Source organism: Eleginops maclovinus, chromosome 18 (genome assembly GCF_036324505.1).
Source record: "Eleginops maclovinus isolate JMC-PN-2008 ecotype Puerto Natales chromosome 18, JC_Emac_rtc_rv5, whole genome shotgun sequence".
NCBI lineage: Eukaryota > Metazoa > Chordata > Actinopteri > Perciformes > Eleginopidae > Eleginops > Eleginops maclovinus.
The window spans coordinates 21,971,206-21,992,681 of NC_086366.1; the positions used below are offsets into that span (position 1 = coordinate 21,971,206).

The 21,476-nt window shown below is 38.5% G+C and overlaps 2 protein-coding genes across 2 annotated transcripts in view; both read left to right on the forward strand.

The window, feature by feature from the left end:
* bco2b (beta-carotene oxygenase 2b) overlaps window positions 1-6,276 on the forward strand; it is a 20,235-nt gene extending 13,959 nt beyond the window's left edge. The window contains exons 2-13 of the mRNA XM_063907102.1: window positions 118-262; window positions 349-547; window positions 634-845; window positions 977-1,092; window positions 1,236-1,338; window positions 1,530-1,658; window positions 2,016-2,176; window positions 2,275-2,442; window positions 2,583-2,717; window positions 2,980-3,162; window positions 3,294-3,404; window positions 5,483-6,276. Coding sequence (XP_063763172.1) covers window positions 148-262; window positions 349-547; window positions 634-845; window positions 977-1,092; window positions 1,236-1,338; window positions 1,530-1,658; window positions 2,016-2,176; window positions 2,275-2,442; window positions 2,583-2,717; window positions 2,980-3,162; window positions 3,294-3,404; window positions 5,483-5,635 — 1,785 coding nt within the window. The 5' untranslated portion in view covers window positions 118-147 and the 3' untranslated portion in view covers window positions 5,636-6,276. The remainder of the gene's footprint in view (window positions 1-117; window positions 263-348; window positions 548-633; window positions 846-976; window positions 1,093-1,235; window positions 1,339-1,529; window positions 1,659-2,015; window positions 2,177-2,274; window positions 2,443-2,582; window positions 2,718-2,979; window positions 3,163-3,293; window positions 3,405-5,482) is intronic.
* A 6,847-nt stretch (window positions 6,277-13,123) lies between these two features.
* sorl1 (sortilin-related receptor, L(DLR class) A repeats containing) overlaps window positions 13,124-21,476 on the forward strand; it is a 93,882-nt gene continuing 85,529 nt past the window's right edge. The window contains exon 1 of the mRNA XM_063906850.1: window positions 13,124-13,453. Coding sequence (XP_063762920.1) covers window positions 13,133-13,453 — 321 coding nt within the window. The 5' untranslated portion in view covers window positions 13,124-13,132. The remainder of the gene's footprint in view (window positions 13,454-21,476) is intronic.

The following is a 21,476-nucleotide window of genomic DNA, read 5'->3' on the forward strand; positions in this document are numbered from 1 at the left end:
AGCTGTGAATAACTGACCACTTGTACCATCTTGTGATCACAAAGTGCTTCTGTCATTCAGAGGCTTATATAATTGTGAAATCATTTTCTGCTTGCTTACTTATCTGACTGTTTCTAGGGGGCGTCACAGACAGGAGGAGTGTATAAAATGTTGCCAGTGCTGGAGAAACGGCAGACAGGCTTTGACACTGCTTTATACTCAGGAGAGGAAAAAAAAGCTTCAGCCATGGAAACCATCACACAACAACAGAACATCAGCCCAGGTAAATCAATTACTTAATGTCCTAATTCTTCATTTCTTCTTTGTTTTTTTTGTTTACACTCTTTTTTTCTTACTGTTTTTCCATAGTGCTTAAAAAATCCAAGTCTCGGAAGAACATCAACCACTTCACAGATGTTCACGGCCTGCCTTGCATTGAGAAGATTGTGCGCTCGGTGGAGGAAAACCCCGAGCCCATCGAGACCAACATCACTGGCGAAATCCCAGAATGGATCAACGGAAGCTTCTTGAGAAACGGGCCTGGGAAGTTTGAGATTGGAAACCAGAAGTGAGTAAAAGATCTTAAAAGTATTGACACGTATATTTTAGCCACTTCATCCCAAAGCTCACTCCTCCTGCACCCTCCAACATCAGGTTCAACCACTGGTTTGATGGTATGGCTCTCCTGCACCAGTTCAAAATAACCAATGGCAAAGTGACTTACAAAAGCCGCTTCCTGTCCAGTGACAGTTACAGAGGCAACAATGAGCACAACCGCATCACAGTGTCAGAGTTTGGAACCCTCACAATGCCGGACCCCTGTAAGAACTTCTTCCAGCGCTTCCTGTCAAGATTTGAATTACCAAGTGAGTATTTCATCAAATGTCATGACTGACTCTTTTAATCCAGAGAATAAGATAATACAATATGTATGTGACTTGTTGTAGTGGTTGTCCTGTGCTGCATTGTTAACTTGAGCATCTTTTCTTCAATCTAGAGGCCACAGATAATGCCAATGTGAGCTTTGTGACCTACAAAGGGGATTATTATGTTAGCACAGAGACCAATGTCATGCACAAGGTGGACCCTGAGACACTAGAAACCACTCAAAAGGTAACACAGAGTTGAATGTAGTTTAACTTATAACGTTGACTTATCTATCCTATATCCTACTGCTTAACACACAAAGCCATAAACCATTGTGAATTTACAGCAGGCTTGCAGGTAGATAACACTCATGTAAATGTACCCATTAGGTGGACTGGAGCAAATTCATTGCAGTGAACGGAGCGACCGCGCACCCTCACACTGATCCCGATGGAACAACTTACAACATGGGAAATTCATACGGCACTAAAGGTAATTTAGAAAAACGATCAGGTTGTTTTAACAGCACGATTTGAGTCTGCATTCTTTAGGTGTACAGAACAACATCCTCCCCCTTGTGGGAAAAATAAAGCAATTCTGATTCTGGGAAATTCTTAATATTGCTCCCCACATGTCTGGGGAACATACAGTAAGAAAGAATCTAAATGTATCTGTGCTGATAGGAGCGAACTACAACATAATCAAAGTGCCACCGACCAAGAACACCGCTGGGGAAACCCTGGAGGGAGTCACAGTGTTGTGCTCCATTCCCTCCGTAGAAAAGAGCCAACCGTCCTACTACCACAGCTTTGGTGAGCAACACAAATCAAACAAGTCATTGCTTACAGGCATGAGCATTGGCTAACCGAGCTGTTTAAAGAGTGAGATTCAATCTTCATGTGTATTCTGCCGAGATTTCTTGTAGAGATGCACTGATCCAATATGGAAGATGGGTATTAAAGCATTTAATGATCTTTCGTGGTTGGTAAGCAAGACTGATACACTTTAAATAAAGTTTCCTTATAGTGTAATTAAAGTACTGCTATCAGTCACATTCATGCAGTCCCAACAATCCCAACAGAAACAGAAAATCCTTCAATTGGACTGATCTGAATGTTGCTTTCAGAACATTGAATTGAAATTAATGCAATCTTCTTATTCTATTATAGCAATGTCTGAGAACTACGTGGTGTTCATTGAGCAGCCCATAAAGATGGACCTGTTGAAGATTGTGACAGGAAAGTTGACCGGTAAAAGCATCAGTGACAGCATTTACTGGGATCCGAAACTTAACACTATCTTCCACCTGATTCACAAGCAGACAGGAAAGGTAAGACACTAAACTCTGAAACTCAACGCAGTCAATTCACTAAGTTTTGTACTATCTAAGAAACTAAAATGATCTGCTTTCTGTGATTTATGTTTTAGCTCAGCACCATCAAGTACCTTGCCCAGGCGCTGTCAACTTTCCACCAGATCAACGCGTACGAGGAGGACGGCTTCTTGATCATCGACATGTGCGTTGCAGATGATGGCCAGGCAATCACCAATTACAACATCCAAAACCTGCGCAAGTCCGGAGAAGATCTCGATGAGGTAAGCAGGATAAGTAAGGATGATACTTACCAAGATCTATCTTCCATGCTTTCAGAATTCTTTGAACATTGGTGTAAGGAAGTGCTTCGGCTGCTTCGGTTTAGCTGAGGGTGAAAACATGTTTCTGAATTTCCCATCAGGTGTATAACACCTTGTGTAGAGTCTTCCCACGGCGTTTCGTTCTTCCTCTCAACGTGGACAGTGATACGCCTTACGACCAGAACCTGAACGGGCCTGACTGCATTGCAACTGCTATAAGAACTGCTAAGAACAAGGTACGCATGTTTCAATACAAAAGATAATACACATGTCTTTGACACACGCATAGTTAAAAGGAAAAATATCTGAACTCATACTGATAGCAAAAAACTACATTAGATAAATGAGAACTTGGTTGATAACATGGGACCACCTACCGAAAACACTCTCTATTTGGCACACAGACACGTTTTTTGAGGGTGGATATACCTTTACCAAATATGGATTACACTGAACTGTAATAGGCAAATAGACTCATGGTTTTTTTTCTGTGTACAGGTCTTTTGTACCCATGAGGACCTCCATGGAGAGGATCTTCATCAATACGGGGGTCTTGAGTTCCCTCAGATCAACTATGGCAAGTACAACACCCGCTCCTACCGATACTTCTACGGCTGCGGCTTCAGACATCTTGTAGGAGACACACTGATCAAGATGGACCTCCAGGGGAAACAGATGAAGGTGAGTTGAGTTTGATGTATTTCTCCCTCACATGATTCCACCTGAAACTTAAAAAAAAAAAAACATCTTTGAAGATTACAAGTCAAACGACAACCACAAAAATCATTAGCAACTACTGTATTTACTCACAGGTGTGGGAGCAGCCTGGTCTTTATCCTTCTGAGCCAGTGTTCGTACCATCCCCTAACGCGACAGAGGAGGACGATGGTGTTATCATGTCTGTGGTCATCACCCCCAACAAGGTCAGTCAGGTTCAGATAAAAAAAACTATGTTTCACGGCGCACCAACGGATGGAACTGCGACAACAACAACTTTACGGCAGCACTGATCGAAGTTTTCTGTTACTGTTCAAGTCTGTTCACAGTTTCTGATCCACTAACAAGTCCTTAAACTCTGCAGAGCCCAGACCGTGTTCCTGTTAGTGTTTACTTCCTGTCTGTTTTCTTCTGGTGATTTATCTGACGTCAAGCAATCCGTCTTCTAATTTATTTTCCTTTGTCTTTCTTGATCCTCCTTTACTACGGTCAATATAGAGCTCCTGCGGTCACGTGACTTTTGGTTGGGAGCCACCATTTTGGCAGTCAACATGACCACCGGTGCCAGTGTTTTCTTACCGAGCGAGTATACTTCTCATTTTAATTCAAGTGAAATTCGGCTTTATAGTACAAAATTAGAGAGATTAAATATAAGCGACCCATATAATTCACCCGGTGTGCTTTTCAAGAGCATAACCTCCTGCTCTGAAGACGATGTACCCGACTTGCGCTACGCAGACATCCACAGCTATCTTGTAAGCTTTCCATCAGTGTACTCAGGAGACTCCCTCAGAGCGTACAAAAGCTTGGAGGCTTACAAATGGTGTCAGTCCGGCTTCGTAAACAACATTCAACTGTGGAGTCTTACATCCAAAAACTTCGGCATCATCACTGCAAGGGTAAGTATTAAATTATTCCAGTTTGATAGGCAGTGTCACGTTAGCATTGTTTGTTTATTAGCTTGGCTAGCTACGGAAGTGTCACGTTAGCATGTTTTTTAGCTTGGATAGCTACTGCAGTGCATCTGTAACTTGCTAGTTTGTATTTTTGATCGTACTCAACCAAAGTGGCTGGCGTTTTTTACCTTTATTTATCTGTTTCTTCTGTTAAAAACCTCCAGTCTCGTTTTATGTCTCCTCTTCTCTGGAGATGGAAGGTAATCGAAAATTGAGGGGATAAAATCCGGACTCAACGGATTATCACTCTTTCTCCCTACAAAATAAGAAGGAATATTTCAACACGGGTTTGTTTACCACTAGCTTGCTACAAGCTAACTTGCTAACTGGCTAGGCTGCGCCAGAGCCACACTTGTTGAGTTAAAAAGGGACATCACAGTGTCCGTTAGCTATAATAACTGGGTGCTACTTCTTAAATTAAACTAATTAAATTTAATTAAACTGACCAGAAACTTTTTGTAGCATTGTACTGTATTCCTTCACCCACCTGATATGAAGTGATCACTGCATAAGCGAAAGCCAACGGCCGGGGGGGTCCCATCTTTCAGTCTTTTTCTGAAGGCTCCTGGCTCTTTTAATCGCTCCAATCCACTTCTCCCTCCTCTCCGCGTCTTTAGGAATGCGATAATACGATACACCTTTCTTTTTCCCACGCCTATTTGTGCAACCTGGTGCACAGCAGTTATCCACCATCCTTGACAGTCTGCCAGTGCCTGTCAATTTACTGCCGCGATGACTGCCAAAATGGCTGCCCCTGTCGTATCTCGTCACGTGACCAGCATATATGACATCATCTGCAGGAGCTCTTACTTGTCAGCGGTCGGTACTACTTGAGTAACAACGTGTCACATGTTCTGAATTGACCAATCAGAATCGAGTATTCAATTAAACCATGTAATAAGAAGTGTTAAGGCAGTATGCCAATATCAGTTCTACCAAATTTTCACCAGGTCTGCATTTTAAACTAAGTCTTAGACTGACCACAAGAATATTTGCCTCTAGTTAAAACATTTCTAGACGCTAAAACACAAACCTTCCGCCTGAAGATAAAGACGGACGTCACAGCTGTTCTTAACAGTCAGGTGTGACTTATTCATTTTTGTGTATAGCCTATAATAAAAACTAGTTTAAACTTTCTTGACACCTCCCAGCTGTGTGATTTCGAGGCCTTTGTATCATTCATTACAGGAAATAACATTTGGTAATTATTTATGTCAAAAGGTGTGTGAAATTAACAACAAAAAAAGTAGAAGCAGATTTTCAACAAATATCTGTTTCTTTAATTTATGTAATTTTTCTTCTTCTTCCCTTGTCTTCATTCTTTCCAGGACAAGAGTACATTCCTCCTGGTGTTAGATGCCAAAACGTTCAAGGAACTGGGCAGGGCTGAGGTGCCTGTCAATATCCCGTACGGATTCCACGGGACATTCAATGCCACGCGACAGACTCACAGCGAGGAAATTAACGATTGTCACCTCTGAACTCACATGACATTGAGGGGAGTTATGAACGTTGTAAATATTATCCATGTCGTTTGTCTCAAATGTTGTTTGTCTCATGAATTTAGAGGTCACTAAGCAGATATGAATGTATACATTTATTGCACATGTAGTCCTAATCGTGTATAATAAACATACCTATATTAATGGCCTTAAAGAGCAGCAATAAGCTTGAATCATTGCATCGGACAGATAATAATAAGAATACAAGTAGAATAAGAATACAAATGTAAGTATTATTTTAAAAACAAAAACAAAACAGCAATATAATGAGGTAAAACTGTTTACATATGAATAATTATGAAGGTATTAGCATATTGTAGCTGTATTGTTGAAGTTGTGCAGGGTAAGATATGTTTTCCTGTTTTATGATGTTCTTTCAATACTTTCAACCATTGTTTTAAAAGTGTATGATTCATATGCATATTAAGTTGAGGGCTCAAAAAGGGGGGCAAAATGAAGACAACAAAAAAGTGCAGGTTTTGTGGCAGGGACAGAAAACTGATAAGAGAATGCACCTTTTGGCACAGCGCCCACATGTTGTAAAATGATATGTTAATTCAATAAATGATAACATGAATTACTTGTGTAAGCCTCATTAAAAATGTACACACAGAACGGTGCATCTGGTTACATACGATTATTCATTTCCTTATAGTAATAATAATTTGTGAAATGCTTTCTAACTGCAAGTGGATATTATGGAAAACAACTGCAGGTACATTTTTTACAATCAGTGTAAAACATTGTAAACAGGTGTTGTATTGCTGCAATTATAACACTTTGTTAATAAACTTCATTCTAAAAGGAACTGTACATTTCAGTCACTGATATATTTTAAAATAAAATTAACAACTAATATTTGGAATTTGGAATATTTTTCAGTAAATGTTAATGCATACGTGTGGCACACTGCTGGCTGGATATTTGTCCCAATGCTGCTAATATAAAAAGAAAAAACACAAGTACCTAAATATTTAGCGAGAGAGAAGAATTGGTCATGCAAAAATAATTTGTTTTGTCTTAAATTCCACAAAAAATCTGTCATATTCACTATCTAGAATGAAAACATAAAACAATGTTTCTTACTTGATAGGCCCTTTAATTCTTTCTAAACAGTAATACATACATTTATGCATACTAAACTTCCTTTTAGTATTCCAAAAGTACTAACAGTCAGTTTATATAAAGGATTTTCCACACAATGTAGCATAAAGAAAGATAAGTGTAAATGTTGAGAAAAAAATTATCATTTTAAATATATTACAATTTAATTTTTACTGAAGCTAATAACTTTAATAACTCTCAAATTAAAACAGTCTACATATATGACTTTATTTTATGTCGGAGTATTAGTTAATATGACTAACACATGGACAGGAGAAGGCATGCAGTACATAAACAGAGACCTGTTGAGACTTTTCAGTCAAATAAAAAGGTCTGCTGCACGGGGTTGGTTACTTAACCCAGCAGTTTATCAGAAATGACAGTCAGAGTTTGCCTCAGGTGCTTTTTTTTCTCCTTTAGGTGGGACTCAAGGTTTTGAACTTCTGCCAAAATGCCCTCCAGCTCCTTCATCTGGGAAGTATCGGCTGCAGCCCTCTCACTGAAACAAACCACAAGTACCGACATGAGAGAAGTGTAACGGTGATAATAATAATAGAAAAGAAGGCGTGTGTGTCAGTGTTTTATCTGTGAAGTCTGTACTATGTTTCTTGTTCTTCTTGATCAAAATGGTGTCCTGTTCTCATCGCACCTTCTCATTTTTTAAAGGAAAACGGATCTACTGAACTTTAAAAAAGCAACTGCATCTAAAGTGTTTGGCTTTTACTTTCTACCTATGATTTCTTCCTGTTAACCAGCAACTTACTAAAATTGGGTCATATGTATAATCAAGAGTAAAGAAAGAAACTTTATAACTTTATAAACTCTACAAAATGTAATCTTGTTGACCAACCTTAACACTTGAGCAAATTTAGAAAACATCAAGCTGACTTCTCTACTTGCACCTGTAAGAAAAAGCACAACAACACAACAGATGCAGCAAATTTCACTCAATGGCAAAAAAGGACCTTAGCAAGACAATCAACCCCAATAAAAAAATATTTTCTGAGAATATAGTTTTACATTTGTGACTGAAAAGATGACATAAAAGAATCACGTGTTTGATAATGTGTTTACTAATACTGAAGATAGACACTAAGGGTCAGTCAAAAGCAATTCATGGAAGGCGTTCATTTCTGTCAAGAGTTGAATGATTGATAAGGCAAACTATTATTTGATCAGTCTGGAGGATAGAGGAAAGACAGATAAGCCTATTCACCTTCTTCCGTGCCTGAATGTGGGCGCTTCCTTAATGTATACTTGTGTTCTTACTTCCATTTTAGGGCTGTAGTGCAACATTTTTCATTGGTTACTTGCCAAAAAAACTTTTTTACGCTTTAAAAAAGCTGTAATTAATTATTAATAATAATAATTTTTCAGACGGAAATAACAATTGAGATTTCCATTAAGTGATCACTTTATTCAATAACACATTTTTTGCATTTCACACCAATCATTGGAGCTGTTAGCAGCTGTTTCCTTTGAGAGCGGCTTGTCAACGTACAACCCACCAGAGGGTAGACAAAGTTTCATGGATTGTTAAAAATAATACAAATCATATAAACCACCAATTGGGTGATAGATAGCTTGTTACATGGATCATTGATGTTAGCTAATGTGATGCTGAAGTGTAGTTTTGTTTGAGAACAGGTTTGTGTAACTGGCAGTAAAGTATGACAGTAAATACCTGCACTTGCCACCTCAAATAAATCTGCGGTCTCAGAAGTGGATGGTTTAGACGGAGGTTTTTTCTTTTTGGGTGGCGAGTTCTCTTGATTTGCAGGTGAATGTTCCTTCTATTACAATAGAGAACCAACAGGTTTCATTAAAACATTATTTAAGCATTAAAAAGTATATCTAATCAGTGAAAATGACGATATTAAAAGAGCAAAGTGCTTAATTATTATAACATTTTTTTATTAATTCAACCCACTTTGGTACTTATTCAGCAGGCCATATTCCTCTCAGTGTCTTTAAGGATACTGTATTTTCTGAGCTGTCACCGACAGATAGTCTTTATTTGTTACTTAATGGCATTAATTATTTTTAAATGCTAATTGAAGAGACCTTTCCTCAGGGAAGCTATCCTACCTCGTGGGGTGTTGTCTGTTTAGGACTCTTGGTGTTGTTCAGTGCCTTCTTGTTTAATGACAGTGGAGTCAGTTTTCCTGCCATTGACAATTCTTCCGTCATTTGGACGTAACGTGACTGCAAATGCCAAATCAAATAACACACGTTTGTTAGATAGTGTTAATCACAGCAGTCTCTTTGTCTCTCAATATCATAAAAGGTGGTCCACAGTGTTGGAAGTAATACTAAGATCCTGTACTTAAGCAAAAGTACAAATACAATAGTCCTAAAATACTCCCCGACAAGGAATAGTCCTGATTTTCGCAAGTAACTTTTAAAAGTCCAGAGGGATTAGCCTCATAATATACTTAAAGTCCAAAAAGTGAAAATACTAAATATGTAAAATAGCCCATTTCAAAATAATATAAAATAAAGAAGTATTATCAGCTAAATGTACTTTATCTGTAGTATCAAAAGTAAAAGTACTCCCTATGCAGAATGTATATTTTCACAGTATTACATGATACACTGCCTGGCTAAAAAAATGGTCACACACTCTAATATTCGTTGGACCGCCTTTAGGTTTGATTACGGCACGCATTCACTGTGGCATCGTTTCCACAAGCTTCTGCAATGTCACAACATTTATTTCTGTCTTGCATTAATTTTTCGCCAAGATCTTGTATTGATGACGGGAGATTCAGACCACTGCGCAAAGTGTTCTCCAGCACACCCCAAAGACTCTCAATCGGGTTCAGGTCTGGACTCTGTGGTGGCCAATCCATGTGTGAAAATGATGTCTCATGCTCCCTGAACCACTCTTTCACAATTTGAGCCCGATGGATCCTGGCATTGTCATCTTGGAACATGCCCGTGCCATGAGGGAAGAAAAAATCCATTGATGGAATAACCTGGTCATTCAATTATTCAGGTAGTCAACTGACCTCATTCTTTGGGCACATAACGTTGTTGAACCTAGACCAGACCAACTGCAGCAACCCCAGATCATAGCACTGACCCCCACAGGCTTGTGACCCTTTTTTTGTGCATATGGTTACAGTTAGGGTTATAATGATCCTCTTTTTACAAAAAAGCAAAATACTTGAGTAAATGCACTTAGCTACTTTCAACAACTGATTGGCCCTTGTTTCATAGATGTCTGGTTAGTTAAGCTAGCATTTAAAACATGCAGTATTTTTTAGAGTTAGATATCGCTAGTTATCTGTTGTTGTGGTGCTGTTGAAAACTTTATTTATAAACATCATGTATCAATAATATCCGGTAGCTAACGTTAGCTAGCTATGCTATTTCGCTTACTTAATATATTATGAACACTCCTTTTACGTCAGCCCATAGTAGACTCAGCTATAAACAGATTATCCTGTAGTTTTGTCATAGGGGTAACTTGCTAACTTAAAGTAAAATTAAATGTTAAGTGAGCAGGTTAGCCAGCTGCTAAGCTAAGTGCTAACATATAACGGCTACACCGTTAATTTCAACGTTAAATAGTCCATACCAAAGCAACGATAGCCAAGCTCTACTTACCATGCCTATAAAGTCTGAGTTGTAGAGTCGAGCAATTCATATAATCATTAAACAGATTAATAGTTAATTTAGAGTTATTTTATGGCTGGTATGTGTACAGAGTTAATTCTGAGGTGATTATCGAGTTTAATGTCAAAATAACGGTTGCGCACTTGCCGGTGTGGTAACGATGCATTCAATGCTCCTTCGTAAATTCAGGTGACACAGTTCCACTGAGGGTAAGATTAAGCAACTGATTAATTTGACTATTGTCAACAATATTCATACACATCACACTGAGTTTAGTTTTGGCTGTCAAAACGTGGTGGAAATAATGTATTTTATTTTAAAATGTTATATTTATATTTGGCTTGAATAGGTTCCATCTGGTCTAGGTTAGTATTAATATAATTAAACAAACAAAGCATATTGAGTAACATAATGACAAACTAATTAAGGTGTGATATGAGAGTAGGGCAACTTCATTCATCAGGGTAATAAGGGGCAAAGCAAAAGCAGTGGTGTAAAGTAACAGTACATGTACTTAAGTACATTTTGTGATACTTGTACTTTACTTCAGTATTTAAGTTTTTGCTATTTTGTACTTCAACTCTATTACTTTTCAGTAATTAAGTATCTTGCTCTGTTTTTCTTTTTTTGCATGGTGCTTTTCAGAGCTTGGATGATGATGGACTATCCCTGCCAAAAAGTAAATTAACTAAACTAATAGTTTTGCTTATGGACAAGATGTGTGTATCCAAATTAGCCAATGGTAGACATGAGAGAGAAAGAATGCCTTTTTATTTATTTACCCACATGTGGATTAAGATGTCTGACACACAAAATGTAAACTAACTGTCATGGATATGCTGTGTCGCCAAATCCCTTCATTTAGTCTGGGTGGATTGAATCAATGGGATTATTCAAAAGAAGATTATAACTACACTGTGAGTTACAGGGATATCGGATGATGCTGCTAAAGTGGGTTTAACTGCAGATCAATGCTGCTGCCCGGTGGCAGCAGAGTGGATTATTTATGTGTGTCTTGTAAAACCATGCATAAAGCCTCAATAAAATGATGAAATTACAAGTGATGAAAGATATGGAATCAAATTACAGCTCTGCATTCATGACTCAACGGAAATTAGGACAATGTTTGCAAATGTAAGGCTTATTAAACAAAACCAGAACAGGTATGAGGTCTTTTCACAATGTTTGGTTGTTTTACTACAAACTACACATTTGATATCTCAGAGCCGTAAATTACAACCAAAGGACCAGTTAACAACATTTGGCTGCTTATCTTGTAAATCGGATGGCCCATGGCCCAAGTCTCAGTCTTTACTGCAGTTGCTCAGGTAGGGGAGAGTTGGTTAAGATGAGCCAATTTTTCCTTATGTTGTTCCTCTAGGCAAAGTAAATTAGATAAGTCAAATCACAACAACACACTTTACTTCAGGATACCTCTGTCAATCAAAATGATAATAATGAATCCATCACAAAGGGCCATGAAAATATGACTTCTCAAAAACAAATTGTCTTGTACCTTAACTTGCCCCATCTAAGAGTTAAATTGATCCGATTCATTGGGTAAATGCATCCATCTGGGGGTAAATTGTCCAAATGACGTCTTAGAGTTTAAACCTCAGTCTTTTGGAAATGTTGTTTATGTCTGCATCACAGCCAAATAGAAATGATGGGTTCTTCTTGAATTTATTTATGGACAATAAATATGCACTTTCCCTAGATAAAGGGGGTGGAACAATTTACTCACTAGCTTATCTTACCAAACTCTCCAGTACAGATCTTACTGGCATACAGGCTTAGATTATGCAAGCTAACTAGCCATCTCCTGGCTCCACTGTAGCTTCATTTGAAACTTATAACATATTTGTCACCACATCACCAATAAAACATCACAATATTTAACTATTTTTGAATATTAAAGTTGGACTTGACTGCTGAATGACTTTCCTACGCCAAACCAAAACAATTCAAGTCCCAGGTTTTGAGAAAAAGAAAGTATAATGAATATTAGCTTAACATAGGAAAACATGCAATTTAATGGTCGGCATTCATAATCGTGAGAGACTAACAACGGATTGCAAAGATTTGTGACTGGAGCCTAAAATATGAGCCTGGCTGTGAAAGCCTTGAAACTTCTGTGAATCTAAGTGATTGAATGACGCAGATTTAGCTATTCTATCCTATTGTTTGTACCAAAAATAATATATATATATAAAATATATTCGTATGTAACAAGAACAATGTTGCAAAGAAAACAATTTAAAAAATGAAAAATATCATATATATTTAAATATGACCATATACAATTATAGAAGTAGCTGCTACTGTTTACAGATTGCAAATAAATGGAAAGAATGGCTTAAATTCACTGAAGGTAGTCATGAGCGTGGAATGCGTTATTATTGTTATTAACCTGAGAGGTGGCGACATTCCTATTTTTTTCACATAATGCCATTAATACGTTTTTTGTATGACAATCACTAGTAAATTGATTTTTTAATGTTTACTATCAAGGTTGCATCTGTGTATTTATCTTGTTTATTTGTGGCTCGCTAAAGAAACGACAGTGAGGAGCACCGGAGACTAACTGCCTTTGTGTGCACCATGGTGTTTATACGTAAAGGCAACGTAAGGATGTTTTGAACGGAGGCGTCTAGTGGTTCCCGACATTCCTCTGGCTTGTGAATGCAGCATCACCGCCAGTAGAAGGAGCTCTTCAGTCCCCCTTAATCCACTAGCCTGACATACACAAACATGGCGATATCACAACCGGGCAAGATGCAGTCCTCTCTTCGGTGCTGCTTTTATTTATTAGTCTTCTGGGTAGCTGGAATACATTCGTCGACCCTTCGTGTGCACCCGCAGCAGCGCTACATGCTGCCGCAAAACCGAGGATTTTTCACTGTAGAAGCAAATGAGGATTTACTGGACGGATATGGAGGAGACGCCGCTGCTTCAGAGCTGCCTCTGGCCGCTCGTAGTGCCGCTAAAGGCGGGTTGGACTCCGGCGCCTATCCGCAACATCGAAGCCGCCGGAGCCCTGGTGAATCGGCCATGCCAAAGGTGTACGGACAGGTAATACAGTGCATCTTAGTGCTATGCTACTAACGCTACTTTCCTAAATCTGTATCACCTCAGACTGCCCTTAGCTGGCAAGGGTGTACTGGAGAAATTACGCAAGCCGCACTGTGGTCTTCCTTATCTTAGTCACATCATTGTGCACCTTATGCTAGCTCTGTTTGCGTTGACTGTTGTATGAAGATGAAGTGCCCTGTTTAACCTCGAAGCAGCACACCTAGTGAGCAGAGCAGGAACCATTGTTGAGTCAGTGGTGTTGTTGATAACGTTAACTACATGAAGTTACAGCTCACTAAACATGTATTATTGAATGTCCACTCTCAAACCTGTTTTCCCTTTCAGTTAATGAAAACCTGTCTGAGGCAGCTCCTGAATGATGTACTTTTTTAGCTTCTACGTACTTTAAATGCAGAGGTGGAAGAAGTACTCAGATGTTGTACTTAAGTCACAGTAGAAGTACCAGAGTGTAGGAATACTCCGTTACAAGTAAAAGTCCTGCATTCAAAATGTTACTAGCATCACAATATACCTAGAGTACCAAAATTATTGGTACTCATTATGCCGATAATACCCATGTCAGAATAATATATATTATATGTTTTCATTTTAATTATTGATGCATTACTTTGTTTGTCAAAGCTGGTAAAGGTGCAGCTAGTTTGAATTACTTTTTATACTACAGGGTAGCTTGTCAATTTACTCCAGGTTTAACTTAAGTAGTATTTAAGTGTTGATTATTCGCATCATTAAACCAAATTTGCAAAGTAACTAAAGGTAATAAATGCATGTAGTTTAGTAAAAGTAAAACGTGGTTACTTTACACCCCTGCTACGGACATTAAATTAATTATGCCAAAGTTACCAGAAAAGCCTTCAGATTCTGAAAGCGTATTTGTGTTACAGGTGTGTCGGTCCACTGAGAAACAAGGGCAGCAAATAAACTGCTTTTAAAAGATAACGCTGAGAGAACAGTTGTGCTAATGCTAGGTTAGAAACAAATGGTTCAAGCTGTTGTTGTCATTTACTCAGTGTCTCATCAGGATGTTGTGCTGAAATTGAGAAGTTTGTTAAGATACCAGTTTCCCAGAGGATCCACTATTTTGAAAATCACATTAGTTAGGAGTTGAGCCAAACTTCTTTAAAATCTAAGGTCATTTAGTGGCTCTGCTTTTCATTAGAAGATTTAGAAGTTACACACCCGGTAAAGAATCATTCATTTCCTGAATTCCAAGCTGTCAAATGTTTAACTAGCCTACATCAAACGGAGCTTTATTTCAATATAGTGACATGTATAGCTGCAAACGGAAGAAATCCAACATTTTTATACAGGGGTATGTAAGGTCTTGCTACACATAACAGAACAAACCATATTGAGGATAGCTCCAGGTAACTAACCACGTTCTACGTAAATTCTGAAGCAAATATTATTTCTATCCTGATTTATACACTGATCCAGCAGCTGTTTATCCAGACAACATTTGATGTATTTGGACATATTTTACTATGACAAAACACACAATTTAATTGTAATTCTTCTTTTGGGGAAATCCATGCACAGTTAGCCTCATTGTCCTTGTTCAGTATGACGCAGTTCTGTTTGCTGAGGCTGAGTGTGATTTTGGTTTACAGCATTGGTGTATGATTATGGACTGTTGAGCAGTCATTAGTTTCATTCAGTCATTCATTACAAAGACAGTTCATCCAGTAGTCTGACATCTTGGACTGTTGCAAATCTCTTCGCCTTCCTGCATTTTAATGCGGTCGAACACGCTCAGACAACAGCATGCTAGAAGGAGAATAATGAAGCGTCTCAGAACAAACTGCAGCTGCCTCCATGAAACATTACTGCATGACACAATATGTCACCGTCAAGTGAGAGTAAGGGCAGAGGCCTAAACTGGTCTGGGAACATGTGAGTTTGTTACACCATAAACACACAAAGGTGAAGTTGCTGAAAGGAAACGGCTCTCTGCCACAAACATTTGAGCTCCGTCTAAGATGGATAACGATTTTAATGATCAGGGGATTGTGTGATCATTTTGTGATATGATTGTTTGAGTCGTTTAATAAATTCACAGCTTCAGGCTTCTCATATGTCAATAACTGCAGGTTGTCTGATGGTAGATTAAATATCTTTCAGTTTGGTAAACGGTCCAAACAAGCTAAACTATATGAATATGAAACACTGCTTTCTGGAATGTCTAGTTGGCCTTTTTTATTTTTACACATGACTAACCGTATAATGAAGAAAATGGTGTGCAGACGGTTAAGTAAATAATGGAAATAATAATGCATTACCATGGCTATATATGGGCAAAGCAAGGACAGTAAACACAAGATAATAAATTGTGCAAAAAAGCAAAATATCAGGGAATACAGATACAAAAGAAACAGTATAGCTGCTAGTCATTCCATGTGTTTCTCTCCATCAGCAGCCTGCTGTCTCGCACTGACCGCTGATCTGTGTCTGGTGACACCCACAATCCAAACACAGCAAACAGAGCAAATAGCCTCCAGGGATTTGCGTCAGGATCAGGTGTCCTTGCTGCTTGTGAAAGATGCGTCCGGCAGAGTCTGTTATTAAATGCTTAGCTTGTCAAGTGTTTGTCCCCCAGCTGGCTGTCCTTGTTGGTTTATAGTGGTATGACTGGAATTGTTAAGAAGCTTGAGCGGGCGTCATAATTAGAGGTAATGGCTTGCTCAGAGTGGGGTGAAGTTTGCATACTTAATCATGCGTTCATTGACCTAATCTGTGGGGAACTGGCCTGGTATGAGGCTCTTATAAAACTGGAATAGTATGAAATAAAGCACCACGTTTGATGGGCAGAAGGAGACTGGGGTAGATCTAGGCTTCTTTTGGAGGCTTTTTTGTGTTTATTTTTTCATTCCCACGAAAGTCAACTCTCAGTTATTTCCTTTGTGGTTCAATGTGTAGAATGTTTGCTCTGGATTTTATGCGCTAACACCTTCTTATCCACTGTCCAGCCAAGTCATAATTGTAGCTTCAAAGTGCCTTAAAACAGGTAAGGTCATAAAATGGAAAAGTGGACTGTTTATCCGGCAGTGTTTTAAATAGTAATGTAGTAGTGAAATTGCATGTTTTTGGAAGTAGTTAGCGTACGACTGGATACATTTGACTAGGATTATACTACACAAGTTGTATGGGAGTTTGTAAACGGATATTTGGACATAGTTTTCATCAAGAATTTTCAGCAGTGAATCAACCCAAGCTAAATTTGAGCTTTATAACATTAAATGTTTCGAAATCAAGTTTTTTTAATGTGTTTTTGGTTTTGGTGTTGATGGCTTAATTCAGGTCTGTGGTTAACGCACTTTCAAGATGTTCATGTTTTGTTTGACAAAATAAAATGCTTAAGTAAATACTTCTTGTGTGTTGAAGCCTTTATGTCTTAAAAAAGCCTAACTGAGTAGGCCTAGATGAGAATAATAAACCTCACCAAACCAACACGAGTCCGCCTTTAGCTTAGCGCTGGGGACAGAGGTCATGCTAACGTAGTGTAGTTCCTTTTATAGCCTAATGTTAGCGTTTACTTCTGGCAACTGAATTTAAGTTTCAAGAATCATAAAAGTGGCGTTAATATGTGGAGACTGTCAAGCTCAACAAGAAAAACATCGGAAAGTCTCATTAGTTTTTGATGAGGGAGCCCTTGTGATGCTTACTGTTGGGTCGGCCTACAAAAATACGTCATCTATGCTATGAGCTAAAATAATAAGAATAGTTTGGATAATTGAGTTCATTCAGCTGTTTTGATGTCTCTGTTTAACTGATCTTAGAGTCAGCTGTTTAGAAAATAAGCCTGGTTTGGAGCCAAAGCTTGCTGAACTCTCTACAGGAGAGGAGCATCCTACTGAGTCAAACGGTGTGAAAACCCCCTCATCTCTGCTGTTCTTCCACCAGCTGTTGTTGTTGTTCAGAGTCAGTGTCTCTGCTATTTCTAGTCTCCCGATGTTTCAATTACCCCTCTTAATCATCATGTTCTCGCACTTCTGTGGAGTGTAAATAAACAGTAGGAAGCCACACGGTGACTATGCACAAATTCGTAGTGTTTGATGTGGTACGTTTAGAGATAGTTCTATCTTATCACATTCTCCAGAAACATTTTATTACAAACATGCAATTTAACTTGAAATCCCAAAAGTATTAATTACAGTGAGCATCTGTTTTTTGCTCTGGTCTATTAAATATACATTTTTGTTAGATATCACAGTGTGGATGATTTAGCATGTGGCTACTTCAGTAAAGCATCTATTCACAGTTCTCAAGGAAAGGAATGTAAAGGATATTTATGCAGTTATTTATGATGACTTATAACATATTGTCTCTATGGTTTTATGGAATAATAATATATTAATCAAGGTTGGGTGTGCAGCATTATCTTATCCATTTGTTAACAATACTATACATGCCTAGGGTTATGTAGCATATTAGCAAGTTGTAGTTAATATTCGAAGCATTGTCATGATGTAGTATAATGCTTGGATTGTGGTATACATTACAATTGTCTTTTTGGCTGGAGGGTTGACCCAAGCCCCCAGGAAGTGCTCAAGACGTTGGTTCTACAACTTCCATGTCTGTTCGTGACGTTATTCGGTCCAAAACTACTTTTTCCAATTGACTTACATTAGGAAAGAGACGTCTGTTAATCAGCAGATCATTATTTTTCAACCAAATCAACGTTAATAGCATTGGATCATGGGTGGATGTTAGCTTAACATTTAGTAGCAGATAAAGATTAACTATTTCAACGAGTTCAAATTTGAATTTCTTTCTGACAGCAAAGTTAGAGACAAAAAACTAAACCCAACAAATCTTTACAGGCTACCATTCTGTTTAAGAGTATACGTGTTTAAGGCCAATTTAAAATCTAACTGAAAGTCTTTAATAGAGCAATGACAGATTTTTGTTGGCCGACCAGGAAGTTAGCATTGCAAGGAGTCCCCTGACAAAAAGTAATGGTGTTTCCCCATTGGATTTCGGTATTTTGCATGTTGTCCGTACAAGTACTGTTTCAGCCGAAGTGTTTTTAAATAGTGAGGTTTTTAGTAAAAAATGAATGCGTTTTAGAAGTAGTTAGCATACGACTGGATCGAATTTGACCCGAATTATGCTGCACAAGTTGTGTTAGTTTGTACATGTGTTGACATAGTTTTGCTTTTGTTAAACTCAGCTCCCAATTCATCAAGAACAAGTTTTATTCGCAAATTCAAGCTTACACAGTTTCATTTTGTGGGTGAAGTATTCCTTTAATAAGGGCTTTAATGACTTTGGATTCAACACAAATGGACCATAAAGGTGGATCAACCCCAGCAAAAACTGAGGAGGAGACTTTTAAATGATTAACCTTTAGCAGGGTTGTTTTCATGTTGTGTAGTTGATTTTAAAACATTTGTCATTATCGCTTGGTTGTGTTGTATTGATAGTCGAGATGGTCCATTGGCAAAATACTGAACCCCAAATTGCTCCCTCTGGTATGGCCAATGAAATGTGAGTGTAGGTTAATGTTTATAACTCCTGATAAGCTATTGGGACCCATTTGAATAGCCTCTTTGTGTAAAAGGGACTGCTAGAAAAGCGCTATATAAATGCAGTCCATTTTACTCCTTCTGACACACTCCTTTTGACAGACCTTCTTAAAGCACGCCGCACATCTTTACCCTTAACACTTGCGTGCTGATTCTGCTTCTCCAAGCCTTCTTAAAATTCATCGCCGACTCTCACTCTGAAATCCCAGAGCCTCGTCTGGTGGTACAACAGCCGACTGAGTGTATGTATCTGTGTGCTGAATGGCAGCACTTGAAAACATATTCCGTAGTTTGTGTCTGCTTGAGTTTGTGCAGCTGCTGTCAAGACATTTCTTAACCCACTTCTCATGAAGACTTGAAGAAGAACTTGAATATAATATGTGTCATTACCGGATTCTCCACTCAATACAATAACAAACATTGCATTAATGTGTTGTAAACATTTCAACAACACAAAAACATCAACCAATTTCCCCTGCATTGTCATACACGCTTCCTCTTTGGTTGCCTCAATTCGTCCACATCTGCTTTTTATACCTAGAAGCGATGCTTACAATAACCGAAATGGGGATACTTGTTGTCACATGTCAGGACAGTGTCTCATTTGTGCGTCCTGTTTGTAGCTATGCTATATGCTAACAGCACAGGCTAACTTACACATGCAAACAGGAGAGTGCTCAGTGCCTGGTGAGTGTTCAGCGAGCCTCCATTGCCTGCCAGTCCTGCAGAGATGATGTCATTGTTTCAGACTGGCTCTGATGCTGTCCTGGCCACGATGTCCACACACACACACACACACACACACACACACACACACACACACACACACACACACACACACACACACACACACACACACACACACACACACACACACACACACACACACACACACACACACACACACACACACAGTTGAATAATGGGGAGCTCAGAGCCCGGGAGGGTGGAGAGGCAGAGTGTAGGCTCAATGCCCAAGCGTATTGTCTCTCCGTTCTGCCTCTTGGTAGTACCAGACACAGTTCTTAACTCCTCCATACTACCAATGGGATATCAAAGCTCCATACGGGTGGGAAGGAAAAAGAGGAATGCAGCTGATTATAAATATATAAAGTGGTTTCTGTATCTGATTTCAAGCCTGTGTTGCAAAAAAACTCCCAATTTAAATCAAAAGTGTCTTTTTCCTGCTGGTAAAGCAGAAATATGCCCTTTTTCTGCCTTGTTCTAAGATTCTTTCCAGATAAATCAGAATCAGAAGATATTTTCTGTCATTATACAACAACATTTTGAAGGCTTCTATGCAGTTTAAAGAGGACCTATTGTGCTTTGGGGGGTTTCCCCTCTCCTGTAGCGTGTTATTTAGTGTTTTGTGCATGTAAATGGTAAAAAAAAATCCCAAATTGAGAGTAGCTGAATCACAAATACAGCTAGTTATGCAATGACAATACACTGAGCTCATGTCCAGTGATATGTACTTTTAACTTTCAATCTCATTGCAATAGATTGAGCAGCATTAACTGTGTGTCCGTTTCAATTGCACTACTAATCCTCTTACAAAATGAATCTGGCCTGCATTTGTCTAATCTGGATCACGTCTAGGTTTGATCATCCTTTGTATTAACAAACAGCCAATTGAACATGTCTACATGCCAACTGGTTCCATTCCAATATGTAATAGACATTGATGAGGCTTTGCATAACTGGGAAAGATGCTCTTTAACTGTTGTCAGACAGCCAGTTGAAACCCTTGCATCTAGTTATGAAGGTAGATATGGTGCAAAATGCTAGAGCTTGTAAAACCTGATGTGAGCACTTGCAGAAAAAAAATCTGAGCTTGTGTGCATACATTTACACTTATATAAAATATCCACGTATCGGTGAACAAAATTTGAAGTCACCGAAAAAAAAATGTTTTGTAGCTTGTAGAAAAAAAATGAACTTACAAAATATTTTCCATTACAACTTGGTTATTACAACCTCTCAAATCAGACATTACAACTTCACGAATCTGCTCTGTGGCAGTATAAATCTTGCGATGAATGTGTCTCGTCGTTCTGATTGCTCCGCCCCTTCGTTCCAACCCCCCTCCCTCCCCCACATCTATAAGTGAAAATTACTTTAGCGACACATTCATCGCTAGAAGTGTAGCAAAAGTCAAAGCCGCAGATTCGTCGATTTATACTGCCACAGAGCAGATACGTGAAGTTGTAATGTCTGATTTGAGAGGTTGTAATAACCAAATTGCAGTTGTAATGGAAAGTATATTGAAAACATATATATGTTTTTATGCAAGTGAAAATTTCATCATTAAGTTCATTTTTTTCCTATAAGCTACAAAACGCTTTTTTTCTGTGACTTCAAATTTTGTTCACAGATAGGTAGATATTTTACACAAGTGTAAATGTATGCACACAAGCTCAGATTTCTTTTCTGCAAGTTCTCACATTGTACTCAGGTGCTCACATCAGGGTTTACAA